At 43.4% G+C, this 14,151-nt stretch overlaps 1 protein-coding gene across 2 annotated transcripts in view; it reads left to right on the top strand.

Moving 5' to 3' along the window:
- The window catches only part of git1 (G protein-coupled receptor kinase interacting ArfGAP 1), a 44,228-nt gene that overhangs the window by 12,586 nt on the left and 17,491 nt on the right, over positions 1-14,151 (top strand). The window contains exons 7-13 of one of the 2 annotated variants that reach the window (XM_063017387.1): positions 2,368-2,462; positions 2,582-2,624; positions 4,196-4,222; positions 4,651-4,699; positions 10,185-10,257; positions 12,165-12,262; positions 14,028-14,139. In XM_063017387.1, the coding sequence (XP_062873457.1) occupies positions 2,368-2,462; positions 2,582-2,624; positions 4,196-4,222; positions 4,651-4,699; positions 10,185-10,257; positions 12,165-12,262; positions 14,028-14,139 (497 nt within the window). The remainder of the gene's footprint in view (positions 1-2,367; positions 2,463-2,581; positions 2,625-4,195; positions 4,223-4,650; positions 4,700-10,184; positions 10,258-12,164; positions 12,263-14,027; positions 14,140-14,151) is intronic. The other variant, XM_063017388.1, reaches the window with a different exon arrangement.

Here is a 14,151-nt window from a genome sequence, read left to right on the forward strand (position 1 = left end):
TCAAAATGTCTAAGATGTCAAAGTCTCAAGCAGCTAAAACACTACTCAGGTAACTGAGTTTTGAAAAACTCCCAACCAATTCTGTGAATACGGGAGGGTTAGTAGGGCCCTAGTCATAATCATACACTTTAAAAAAAATCAAGCATTGGTTCACCAACAAAAAAATGAAAACAGTTGAAGTTTTGCATCAAACTTTTTGGGCTATGCCAACTTCTGGTGGTATATTTTAAATGTGGTGAATTAGCTTTTCAGCCAAAAAAAAGCATTTTTAAGTAACATGAACAGAAGGTTTTACATTGACTGCATATATCACCATTGGTTCACCATTACAAGGAGTTCTAATTTTCAGTTTGAAAAGCAACCTGAACGGCAATAGCGCTGCAATCAAACATGAACATAAATATTACGTGTATCTAATTAGCTCATGCCTACCGGGTATGTTGCAATTAAAAGCTAAATACCCGCTGCTCAGGTGGCGCAGCGGTAAAAAGAAACGCGCTGCAACCAGGGCTGGATTCTGAGAAGCGTGGTATCGAATCCAGCCTTGCTTTACCGGTTCGAAGCTGAGTGGCTATATGAGCAACGATTGGCCGGTTGCTCATGTGGGGGGTGGGACAAAGAACCGGATGTGGGTCTCTCTCTGTCAGAATGCGATTGCGTTCTCTGCCGGCTGATTGGAGGCGCTTACACAGAGATGGGAGAGGGTGCCCTTAGGGTGTGTCTCTCCGCATGCAACGCTAGGTGGCGCCAAACTCGTCAATGTGTGGGTGGCAAAGATGCATCTGGCTGCTGCTCGTGTTTCGGAGGGGATACGGGTTAGCTTCAATCACATCCGTCAGGGCAGGGTTCGGCATAGACAGAGAGGAAGCACGATGCTAATTGAACAATTGGATGCGCTAAAAGGGGAGAAAAAGGGGTAAAAAAAAAAAAAAAAAAAGAAAGCTAAATACCCATGTGGTTTGGGTCATAAACAAACTGTTTGTGAGTATTAAATCACTCACCTTGCAAATAAAAATGTGTTCCTGATTTGTTTCATCACTGGAGTGGATTTAAGCTGTAAAAACTTGTCCAGACATGTTAGTGAAAATTCATACCTGTACAGTCAAGTGAGAAGAGTGATTCAAGCAGCAGTGGTGGCTTAGTGCTTAAAATACTGGACTAGTCATTGGAAGGTTGTTGGTTCAATACACACCACCACTAAGATTCCACTGTTGGACCCTTAAACAAGGCCCCTAACTCTCAGTTGCCTGCATTGTGTCAGTCACAGGTGTAAGTAACCGGAGCATCCGGAGTAAACCCACGCACACATGGGGGAGAACATGCAAACTCCACACAGAAAGGACCCGGACCTCCCCCACCTGGGGATCAAACCCAGGACCTTCTCGCCTGCACAGAGATGATGAATAATGGAAGTTAGTGGGTGAAATGCATGTTAGGGCGCATTCACATGAGAAGCGTCAAAACCACAACCGTCTGTTCCATTGTTTTCTATGGAGTGTGGCAGTGCCGTTTGGTTTGCCGCTGTGCTTCCCTTAGCGTTTTTTTTGTGTGCCGCACAAAGTTCACCTGATTGAACTTTGACCCACTTTGCCGCTGATCTTTTCAAAGTGCCTTCAATCAGATGAACTGTTTGACATTCTGTAGTAAAAGCGACTCGAGCAGTATGAACAACACTTAACGTGACTTACTGTATTAAAACAACGACCAAGGAATTCCATTAGTGGAGAGAACTTGTGACCATTAATAATTAAGAGAGGTTTAGTGTTCATATGTCGTTGTTTTAGTACATTAAACCACGATAAGCGTTTTAGACTCTCTAAGAAAGCCAGTTCTTACAATTTCTCAGCACCCAGAGCTATAACAAGTTTAAAAGTGAAACAGGAGAAAAATACAGCTAAACATAGATACACATGTATGCTTTTAGAGTGGATTTGATGGTTATTTTTCACAAAGGCAGATTCATGTCGTGGTGCACTTGACGTTTTACCGCACCACTTAAGCCGAGCTCTGAACAAAGTGGTGATTTGTGCAGAGGTTTGTGGTTTTGCTGCTTCTTATTTGAATGCACCCTTACTGATCCCTGTGTGAAAGAAGCAATTGGCTACAGAATGTTTTGGAGGGTACGTGTGTTAGGTATGGCCCTTTTCGGTCAGGATTGGGGTCTGCTGCAGTAGAGGAGTTTTGTCTGAGTAATTGGATCCAACTAGATCCTAGAGAAAAAGAAAATATACTAATATGTCCAAATTTTTATTGACTTATCTATTTTATTTTTTAAAGCAAACAGCAAAACAAAATCTTGCGATGCAAAATTGAAATATTGATTTTATATTTTTGTCTAATCTGCCTTATTATGTGTTTGACATACAGGCAAGCGGGTCAGGTAGAGCTAGCTGAGCGACTGGTGGAATGTCAATACGAGCTCACAGACCGACTGGCCTTCTACCTGTGCGGCCGGCGTCCAGGTAAACTCCCTGTCCTCCAGAGCTGACCGGAAGATGACCTCACACCACACTTTTTTTCCACTACCTAATAAACACATATCCTAAGTACTTCTCATGTTTTATCTTACTTTGTGTTGCAGATCACAAGAACGGACATTATATCATTCCTCAGATGGCAGACAGGTGCGCATAGTCTGTGTCTATGTGCAGGACAGATAATGAAGTAGACTTGTTTCTATTTGAATGTAGTGGTTTCATTGATAGTATGATGCTGATCTGTCTTTGCATGGAGTCTTTTATTTCAATTACAGTGGTACCTTGACGTGGAAACTCAACGTCAATTGGTTCTGGGAGTGTGTCGAGTTTAAAAGACGTTGAGTTTTAAGGTATTTTTTCCCATAGAGAAGTATGGGAAACCTGTTAATGCGTTCTAAGGTCTCGTGGAACTGCATATATTTTAGGCTAATGTAAAATAATGGGGTTGTTTTTGACACTTATACACTGAAAATAACACAAGTATAATATAAACACTGAAATACAATTGAAAATCTATTGTCTCCTTATGTTTCTTAATCGTGGAGATCTTGGAATACTATATTCCTTAGCGAGTTCAGTAAGGGCGCATTCACATGAGAAGCGGCAAAACCGCTTTTGCGCTGCTGTGCCGTTAAAGGAGGTTATATCTGCCTGCTCATGCCCCCTCTGACGCATTTGCAGTCCTTGCAGACCCCTACTTTTACACCCGTACTTTAATGGATTCGCACATGAGGCTCATCCACTTTTTGCACAAGCGCCTCGGTCTGCTAACCAGGGTCCTTGCACAGCATTTGAAGACCCCACCCAGCAAGTCCAGTCATTTTCCCACTCAGCAGACACAGTGGCCAAGTTTTGTCTGCTGCAGGCACTGCCAATTGTGCCCGCTAGATGGTGCCCAGTCGGCCGATCTTTTTTATTATTTTATTTTTTTATTATATTTTATTTATGCATTTTCTCCCCTTTTTCTCCCTTTTTAGCACGTCCAATTGCCCGATTGCGTCATGCTTCCTCTCCACCAATGCCGATCCCTGCTCTGATTGCGGAGAACGAAGCTAACCCTCGCCCCCTCCGACACGTGGGCAGCATGCCGTATGCATCTTATCACCTACACTTTTGACGAGTGCAGTGCAGCTCAGCGTTGTGTACGGAGAGACACACCCTGAGGGCACTCTTTTCTCATCTCTGTGCAGGCGCCATCAATCAGCCAGCAGAGGTCGTAATTGCACCAGTCATGAGAGAGAGACCCCATCCGACCCCATTATTTTAACTGTTTTTAATTGTATTTCAGTGTTTTTATATTATATTTGTGTTAGTTTTCGTGTGTACGTTTCAAAGATTTCGAGTTTAGGGGACGTTGAGTAACAAGGTTACCACTGTATCTCCCAGCATTCGCATGACACCGAGCTTCTGTGCCAGCGAATGTTTTTAAGTCCGCTGGCCAGTAGGTCGCGCCATGCCATCATTCAGTTTACAATAAATAGACTCTATTGCCAAATGAAAGCCATCTGACAGACAACTGACCTGTACTGCAGGAGTGTTGATATGGGGTCAACCCTTCTCTCTCCTGCTCTCTCTCTCTCTCTCTCCCTCTTTCTCTCCTTCTTTCTCACTTGGCTCTCCTGCTCTCCCTCTGTTTGTCTATGTGCCCTGACCCTTTTTTAACTGCCTGTCTTACTCGTTCTCTGTTCTCTCCATCCTGCTGCGCTTTCTGGAGGCAGAGCTCGCCCTAAGTGCCCGACGCAGAGGTACCTCTCCTTATTCTCATTCCCTCTCCATAACTAGTTTTTTTTGCTTTCCTTCTTTTTTTTATCTTTCCTTCATCCCTGGGTCTGGAAAAAATGAGGCAGACCAACGGAGCACCAAGTCTGGAAAAACTGAATCTGAATACCCTTGAACCTTCAGTTTTCCTTCAGACAACCTGATATGAATTCATCCGGTTCCGTCAGCAGTCATGCTTTGCTGTGTTTGAGAGAAACCTGAGCCAACCCCAGGACTGGTGCTGATGTTTCGTCTGTTTCATTTTCCTCCTGACCCTCACACCTCCCTTGACTGATGCCATGCTCCATCCATTCACCCTTATGTTTTTTTCCTACCCACTCTCTCCTCATCTTTCCCTGTCTGTATGCTTCTGGTGTCCTTTTACTCCTGTGTCTGTGTCTTTGTCTCTGTGTAGCCTGGACCTGTCTGAACTAGCGAAGGCTGCCAAGAAGAAGCTCCAAGCGGTGAGTGTTTAGAGTGCTGCTCAGAGAGTCGTGTCACGTGTCTCTAGCATCTAATAAATGGGTGTCTATTAAAGGCAATAGTGCAGCTTATTATTAATAAGTTTGTAACCTGTGCTTTTACAAATTTGTCTTAAAAACTTACAATTACCTGATTGCATTTCGCTTCCTCCCTACTTATGTTGACCTCCACTCCTGACTGTGGAGAGTCATGACTAACATACGCCCCCTCCGACGTGTGCAGTAGCCGACTGCACTTTTTACCTGCACAAGGCCAGTTCATATGTGGATGAGTTTTGTGTATGGAGACACACACCCTGATTACATTATCTCACATCTCTGTGCATGTGCCATCAATCAGCCAGCAGAGGTCGTGATTGCATCAGTTATGAGGAATCCCCTCCGGCACCCTCCCTACGAATGAGCCAGTCATTGTTCGTGTGGGTGCCCAGTCTGTCGGTAGCAGAACTGAGAAGTCAGCACTGGTGTGCTAGCTTGTTTTATTGCTGGACATACAGTAAATCTGATTATTAATTGTTGAACAGCGTTCACTCCGATGGTACAGTAGTACATTGCATAAGCATCCCACTACTGCTGGGATACAGGGTTTAACTGTGTTATTGGAAGGTTCGGTGTTTTCTTACAGACATGAGTGGCTATGTTCTGGGGGGTGTGAGCACCCAGTGATTACAGGGAAACCTGACCAGAATTCAAAAAACAACATGAAAAAGAATAAATGTATAAATTGTGAAACAACTTCATCATATTGTGGTTGGTAATTAATACTATAGTTTGTATTTTTTGTGCTCGTGTAAATAAGGCCAGTTTGACAGCATCTGTATTTAGATTGTCAGATTGAACCCATTAACCACCAAGAAAACAGGTATGCCATGAATTAGAAGCTGCTGAAACATGGGTGACACTGTACATGGTCAGGCAAGCTCTACATTGGCATAGACTTAGTGACTAGTGTGCAAGAAATGAGCTCTTCAGATTCAGCTTTCTCCTGGTCTATGTAATAATAAGTGACCTTTAAGCTGCCATTTTTGGCCAGGGTCTCTTTTTTATATACAGTGTATCACAAAAGTGAGTACACCCCTCACATTTCTGCAGATATTTAAGTATATCTTTTCATGGGACAACACTGACAAAATGACACTTTGACACAATGAAAAGTAGTCTGTGTGCAGCTTATATAACAGTGTAAATTTATTCTTCCCTCAAAATAACTCAATATACAGCCATTAATGTCTAAACCACCGGCAACAAAAGTGAGTACACCCCTAAGAGACTACACCCCTAAATGTCCAAATTGAGCACTGCTTCTCATTTTCCCTCCAAAATGTCATGTGATTTGTTAGTGTTACTAGGTCTCAGGTGTGCATAGGGAGCAGGTGTGTTCAATTTAGTAGTACAGCTCTCACACTCTCTCATACTGGTCACTGAAAGTTCCAACATGGCACCTCATGGCAAAGAACTCTCTGAGGATCTTAAAAGACGAATTGTTGCGCTACATGAAGATGGCCAAGGCTACAAGAAGATTGCCAACACCCTGAAACTGAGCTGCAGCACAGTGGCCAAGATCATCCAGTGTTTTAAAAGAGCAGGGTCCACTCAGAACAGACCTCGCGTTGGTCGTCCAAAGAAGCTGAGTGCACGTGCTCAGCGTCACATCCAACTGCTGTCTTTGAAAGATAGGCGCAGGAGTGCTGTCAGCATTGCTGCAGAGATTGAAAAGGTGGGGGGTCAGCCTGTCAGTGCTCAGACCATACGCCGCACACTACATCAAATTGGTCTGCATGGCTGTCACCCCAGAAGGAAGCCTCTTCTGAAGTCTCTACACAAGAAAGCCCGCAAACAGTTTGCTGAAGACATGTCAACAAAGGACATGGATTACTGGAACCATGTCCTATGGTCTGATGAGACCAAGATTAATTTGTTTGGTTCAGATGGTCTCAAGCATGTGTGGCGGCAATCAGGTGAGGAGTACAAAGATAAGTGTGTCATGCCTACAGTCAAGCATGGTGGTGGGAATGCCATGGTCTGGGGCTGCATGAGTGCAGCAGGTGTTGGGGAGTTACATTTCATTGAGGGACACATGAACTCCAATATGTACTGTGAAATACTGAGCAGAGCATGATCCCCTCCCTCCGGAAACTGGGTCGCAGGGCAGTGTTCCAGCATGATAATGACCCCAAACACACCTCTAAGACGACCACTGCTTTATTGAAGAGGCTGAAGGGTAAAGGTGATGGACTGGCCAAGCATGTCTCCAGACCTAAACCCAATAGAACATCTTTGGGGCATCCTCAAGCGGAAGGTGGAGGAGTGCAAAGTCTCGAATGTCCGCCAGCTCCGTGATGTCGTCATGGAGGAGTGGAAAAGCATTCCAGTGGCAACCTGTGAAGCTCTGGTAAACTCCATGCCCAGGAGAGTTAAGGCAGTTCTGGGAAATATGGTGGCCACACAAAATATTGACACTTCAGGAACTTTCACTAAGGGGTGTACTCACTTTTGTTGCCGGTGGTTTAGACATTAATGGCTGTATATTGAGTTATTTTGAGGGAAGAATAAATTTACACTGTTATATAAGCTGCACACAGACTACTTTTCATTGTGTCAAAGTGTCATTTTGTCAGTGTTGTCCCATGAAAAGATATACTTAAATATCTGCAGAAATGTGAGGGGTGTACTCACTTTTGTGATACACTGTGTATCACAAAAGTGAGTACACCCCTCACATTTCTGCAGATATTTAAGTATATCTTTTCATGGGACAACACTGACAAAATGACACTTTGACACAGTGAAAAGTAGTCTGTGTGCAGCTTAAATAACAGTGTAAATTTATTCTTCCCTCAAAATAACTCAATATACAGCCATTAATGTCTAAACCACCGGCAACAAAAGTGAGTACACCCCTAAGAGACTACACCCCTAAATGTCCAAATTGAGCACTGCTTGTCATTTTTCCTCCAAAATGTCATGTGATTTGTTAGTGTTACTAGGTCTCAGGTGTGCATAGGGAGCAGGTGTGTTCAATTTAGTAGTACAGCTCTCACACTCTCTCATACTGGTCACTGAAAGTTCCAACATGGCACCTCATGGCAAAGAACTCTCTGAGGATCTTAAAAGACGAATTGTTGCGCTACATGAAGATGGCCAAGGCTACAAGAAGATTGCCAACACCCTGAAACTGAGCTGCAGCACAGTGGCCAAGATCATCCAGCGTTTTAAAAGAGCAGGGTCCACTCAGAACAGACCTCGCGTTGGTCGTCCAAAGAAGCTGAGTGCACGTGCTCAGCGTCACATCCAACTGCTGTCTTTGGAAGATAGGCGCAGGAGTGCTGTCAGCATTGCTGCAGAGATTGAAAAGGTGGGGGGTCAGCCTGTCAGTGCTCAGACCATACGCCGCACACTACATCAAATTGGTCTGCATGGCTGTCACCCCAGAAGGAAGCCTCTTCTGAAGTCTCTACACAAGAAAGCCCGCAAACAGTTTGCTGAAGACATGTCAACAAAGGACATGGATTACTGGAACCATGTCCTATGGTCTGATGAGACCAAGATTAATTTGTTTGGTTCAGATGGTCTCAAGCATGTGTGGCGGCAATCAGGTGAGGAGTACAAAGATAAGTGTGTCATGCCTACAGTCAAACATGGTGGTGGGAATGCCATGGTCTGGGGCTGCATGAGTGCAGCAGGTGTTGGGGAGTTACATTTCATTGAGGGACACATGAACTCCAATATGTACTGTAAAATACTGAAGCAGAGCATGATCCCCTGCCTCCGGAAACTGGGTCGCAGGGCAGTGTTCCAGCATGATAATGACCCCAAACACACCTCTAAGACGACCACTGCTTTATTGAAGAGGCTGAGGGTAAAGGTGATGGACTGGCCAAGCATGTCTCCAGACCTAAACCCAATAGAACATCTTTGGGGCATCCTCAAGCGGAAGGTGGAGGAGCGCAAAGTCTTGAATATCTGCCAGCTCCGTGATGTCATCATGGAGGAGTGGAAAAGCATTCCAGTGGCAACCTGTGAAGCTCTGGTAAACTCCATGCCCAGGAGAGTTAAGGCAGTTCTGGGAAATAATGGTGGCCACACAAAATATTGACACTTCAGGAACTTTCACTAAGGGGTGTACTCACTTTTGTTGCCGGTGGTTTAGACATTAATGGCTGTATATTGAGTTATTTTGAGGGAAGAATAAATTTACACTGTTATATAAGCTGCACACAGACTACTTTTCATTGTGTCAAAGTGTCATTTTGTCAGTGTTGTCCCATGAAAAGATATACTTAAATATCTGCAGAAATGTGAGGGGTGTACTCACTTTTGTGATACACTGTATATATATATATATATATATATATATATATATATATATATATATATATTTTGTTTATGCATTTTTTCTCCTTTTTTCTCCCGACTTAGTGCGTCCAATTGCTCGATTGCGTCATACTTCATCTCCACTAATGCCGGCCCCCGCTCTGATTTGAGGAGAACGAAGCTAACCCACGCCCCCCACCGACACGTGGGCAGCAGCCGTATGCATCTTTTCACCTACACTAGACGAGATCAGCTGCGGATCAGCTCTGTGTACGGAGAGACACACCCTGATCCACACTGTTTTCCCTGCCTCTGTGCAGGCGCCATCAACCAGCCAGCAGAGGTCGTAGTTGCATCAGTTATGAGAGAGTCCCTATCTGGCTAATGCCCCGCCCCTATATGAACAACAGGCCAATCGTTGTTCATGTGGGTGCTCAGCCCAGCCGGCAGGCCAAGCTGAGACTCGATACGATGTATTTGAGATCCCAGCTCTGGTGTCAGCGTGTGTTTTTACTGCTGCTCCACCTGAGCGGCCTGCCAATGACTCTTTTAATGCCTGACAATTTATCAGCCTGACAATTTATGACAATTTTTTATTGCTTGACTGTAAGCGCTGTCACTCATGATCCAGCAGCTTCTTATTCATAAAAAGAATTATTGGTTTTCTTTGTGGGAAGCTCCATTCCAAAGACGTGCAAGTGAGGTGAATTGGAGATACAAAATTGTCCATGACTGTGTTTGACATTAGACTTGAACTGATAAATCTTGTGTAACGAGGAACTACCTGTTCTGTCATAAATGTAACCAAAGTGTAAAACATGACATTAAAATCCTAATAAATAAATAAATAAAATTATATTAGGTAAATATAGAAATTTGGAAAGTGTTGGAGTGTACCTTTAATTAGAACTGATTTTGATCATACAGGATCAGGGATTCAGTGTAAACACAATGAATTAGTTTCTTAGGTCTAGTATCTGTTTGTTGGTTTGCAGTGCTTCTTCCAAATGCCTGCTGTGTGTGCTCCTGTCTGCACACCCGTCTCCTGTTTCTGCTAACCTTTGTGCTTTTACTTAACTTTGTCTCAGTACTTTACTCTCAGTCTTTTGAATTTCAATGCCGTGTATTGATGTATTGTTTTTGTCACACACAGCTAAATAACCGCTTGTTCGAAGAGCTGGCCATGGATGTGTATGATGAAGTAGACAGAAGGGAGAATGATGCAGGTATGTGCTTTTTTTTTTGCTGCTTTTTTCTGTATTGAAAATGTACACAGAACCCTAAGGGGGGCATTTACATAAGAAGTGTTTTGTACTTTGCTCATCCCGAGCCTCGGCACAAATTGCCGCTTTGTTTAGCGCTTGACTTGAGTGGTGCGGTAAAACGTCAGCAACGTGCGAATATGAATATAAGATGAATCTGTATTTGTGTGGCATAACCATCAGATTTACTCTGAAAGCATCCACATGTATCTGTGTTTAGCTGGATTTTCCTCACTGTTTCACTTTTAAACTTGTTATAGCTCAGGGTGCTGAGAAATTGTGAGAATCAGCTTTTTCAAGGGAGTCTATAATGTCTAAAAAAAGCTTAACGTGGTTTAACATATTAAACCTCTCTTAATTATTACTGCTCATAAGTTCTCTCCACTATTTGAGTTCTTTGGTCGTTGTTTTAATACAATGTCATGTTAAGTATTGTTCATGTTAAGCATTGTTCGTACTGACTGAGTCACTTTTACCATGTCATATCAAACAGTTCATCTCATTAGAGGAGCTTTAAACAGGTCAGCGGCAAACTGGGTCAAAGTTCAATCAGACTAACTGCAAGCACAAAAATCACAAGCCCAACGGCAAGCTAAGCAGCACCGCCACACTACATAGGAAACAACGGCACAGCCAGCACAAAAGCGGTTTTGCCGCTTCTCATGTGAATGCGCCCAATTTTTTAAGATGTAGATCACACACCAGAACAAAAGTTGCCAAGTATGTGTCTATGTTTTTTTTTTTAAATATCTGGTTTGGTCATGGGCTGGTTATAGACATCTCTGGACTCTTTCTTTCATGTCTCGTCTTGTGGGCTCTGGTCTGCCAGGAATAAATGTATATTATATTTTGTATATTATATTTATATGTATATTATATTTTTATAACTTTTTTCTTGGTGGAATGATCACATCAATTCTTTATTTTCATGTATATCATTTCATCCTGGGGCGGCTTGGTAGGTAGCACTCACCTCACAGACTGATGGTCCTGGGTTTGATCCCCAGGTGGGGCGGTCCGGGTCCTTTCTGTGGGGAGTTTGCATGTTCTTCCATGTGGGTTTCCTCTGAGAGGAACTGAGGAATATTGTGTAACCAGTGACCTGTCATGTCATGAATGTAACCAATGTGTGTAAAACATGACGTTAAATAAACAATAAATATAATGTAATTTCATCCTTAGTTGGTATTTCAAATCAAATCAAAGTATGTCACATGGTACACAGTACAACTGGCAGTGAAATGCTTTTGTAACTGCTCAGGCACATTAGTAATTATACAAAATTGGACAAAAAATGTTTATATTAACAATAGAAATGTTTTTAAAATGTTAGTACATATTTACAATAGATTTTAAAATAAATGAATATCCATCATTAATGCCAGGCAGTGAGTCTCTTCCCAGTCAGACAGTCAGTTTTTCCCCAGACAACTTCATGCTGTAGAAACACATGCTATAGAAGGGCACTGGCTGGTCAGCCCAGCTGCAGAGAAGGGAGGGAAACTGGAGGAGGTGGGGAGGGAGGAGAGAAAAAGCATAAGCAAGTAGGTAGTGAATTCTTGAATCCTCTCCTCCTCCTCTTCCTTTCCTTCTGCCTTTTCACTCAGTTTTTCTCTTCTTGGGCAAGGCAGGAGTTGTAGCATGCTCAAGTGGCAGGCTGAGTCTCTACAGGTAAGCAAGGCTAGCTAGGAGGCAAAGGACGCCAGAATTATACACTAGCAACAGAGAGGCAGGCTACTTGTGCTTACAGACACTGCTGATCTCAGTAGAATATGAAGCGCATGTGGGTGAGTGAGTGGGAGATGGAAGCATTTCTTTTAGTACTGTATAATATTGTTTTATTATTATCTGTGTCTTCCTATTGCACACAGTTTGGCTGACGACTCAAAACCACAGCACACTGGTTACAGAGAGGAGTGCGGTTCCTTTCCTGCCCGTCAATCCTGAATATTCAGCCACACGCAACCAGGTAACATGAACATGTTCCTACAATTAAAAAACGTTGTAATTTATATAATGATTGTTTTTGCATGCCAATTTAGAATGAAAAGAACAAACTGTACATTTTGTGGGAATTTGTACCTGTTTAGTCATATAAGTTCCTCTGAGTTCAGACATTGATGTTGGATGAGAAGGCCTGGCTGGCTGACAATCACATTTTCGATTCATCCCGAAGGTATTCATTCAGGTGTTCAGGTTAGGGCTCTGTGCAGTTAAAGGACTTTGCTTTGGGCATTCAGGAACAAAACATGTTGCCACAAACTGGAAGCATCAACTTAATAGAATTTAATTTAATTGGTTCATGTACCTGTTAGCAATACAGGTGGCTAAAACTACCCACCACCTACTACCTATGCTTTGGAGAATCAAGAATCGAGAATCCTGTCTGAATCCTCCTCTGGCAGGTGAATAGAAGCAACAAGCTACTACACACATGTCGGAGGGGCGTGTGTTAGGTGCAGCTTTTCGCTGACTGGGTCGGGGTCTGCTGTGGGAGAAGTAATATATCTAGGTAATTGGATATGACTAGGTTCAAGGTGCTCTTTTTTTTATGCATTTTACCCCATTTTTCTCCCATTTTAGAATAGCCAATCCGCTGCTGGGGACCCCAACGGCGTCCAAGAAGGGTGTATATTCAGGCGCCCTGGGCAACCAAGGTCCTTACACAGGGTTGATAAACCGCACTCCTTAGTCCAGTCTTTCCCACCCAGCAGACTGGAGGCCAATTTTGTCCACTGCAGGCATTAGCCAATAGTGCCTGATAGAGGGCGCCCAGCCGACCGGTAGAAGAGCCGGGATGCGAAACCCTTAAGCTTAGAATCTCTGTGCTGTTGTGCTAGCAGATTATCCCGCTGCGCCAATTGGGTGCCCTTCTGGAAGGTGTTCTGATGCACCATTAATAAAAATCTAGTCCTGTGAGACTACTATCAACAATATTACATTAAAGTAGTACAGTATTTTTGTGGTGATATGAGAATATCGATAACATAGCCACATGTTGCTACTAGCTACCAGCCTGTGGCACGCCATCTGAAAGCTTTCAGTGTCGGCCTAAATGTGCATGATTCAGTCAAACGGTCATTAAACAATCTGTAAGATTGCAACCCAGTGGCAACTGGTTTTTGGAGAAAAAAACATCTGGAGAAAGAGATGGGCAGAGCTGCCATGATGAAGTCTGGGTGGTACAGAGAGAAAGAGAGGTGCATACAAATTGAAGTCTAAAATTAGTTTGTGGTTTTACAATGATAGAGAGCCTGTAGCAGCCACAGCTTTAAAAGAGGTGAGCGTGGTCAGTGCCTTTTCTAGCTGTTTAAAGGCCTGCAGATGTAGTCTTCCTTACTCAACATTTCCATTGCTTGCTCTCACTCTCTCTCTCTCTCTCTCTCTCTCTCTCTCTCTCTCTCTCTCTCTCTCTCTCTCTCTCTCTCTATACTCCTGCCATCAATACACCAGCGCATTGTATGTAATAGCCTGCCGTGGCTCTAAGTTTCCAAGCAGTGATCAGAAAATTTCCTGCTTGCAGTGAACTGTTTATAAATACTCAGGGATGGACTTCTCAGCCACATGCAGTGGTTCAGTGTTGCAGAAACCGCCACGTTAACAGCGTACATTCTCCCCACACTTTGTATTTGTTTTTTTATGTATTTATTAAAAAGAACTGGGTGAAACTGTGAAATCGAAGTAAAGGTCACAGCTTATGCTGCTGTTTTCCTGAATTTCTGTTCAACTTCCAGGGCAGACAAAAGCTGGCACGCTTCAACGCGCGGGAATTCGCTACGCTTATTATCGACATCCTTAGCGACGCTAAACGACGGCAGCAAGGCAAAGGCCTGACGAGTCCCACTGGTGAGAAATGCT

Source organism: Trichomycterus rosablanca, chromosome 20 (genome assembly GCF_030014385.1).
Source record: "Trichomycterus rosablanca isolate fTriRos1 chromosome 20, fTriRos1.hap1, whole genome shotgun sequence".
Lineage (NCBI taxonomy): Eukaryota > Metazoa > Chordata > Actinopteri > Siluriformes > Trichomycteridae > Trichomycterus > Trichomycterus rosablanca.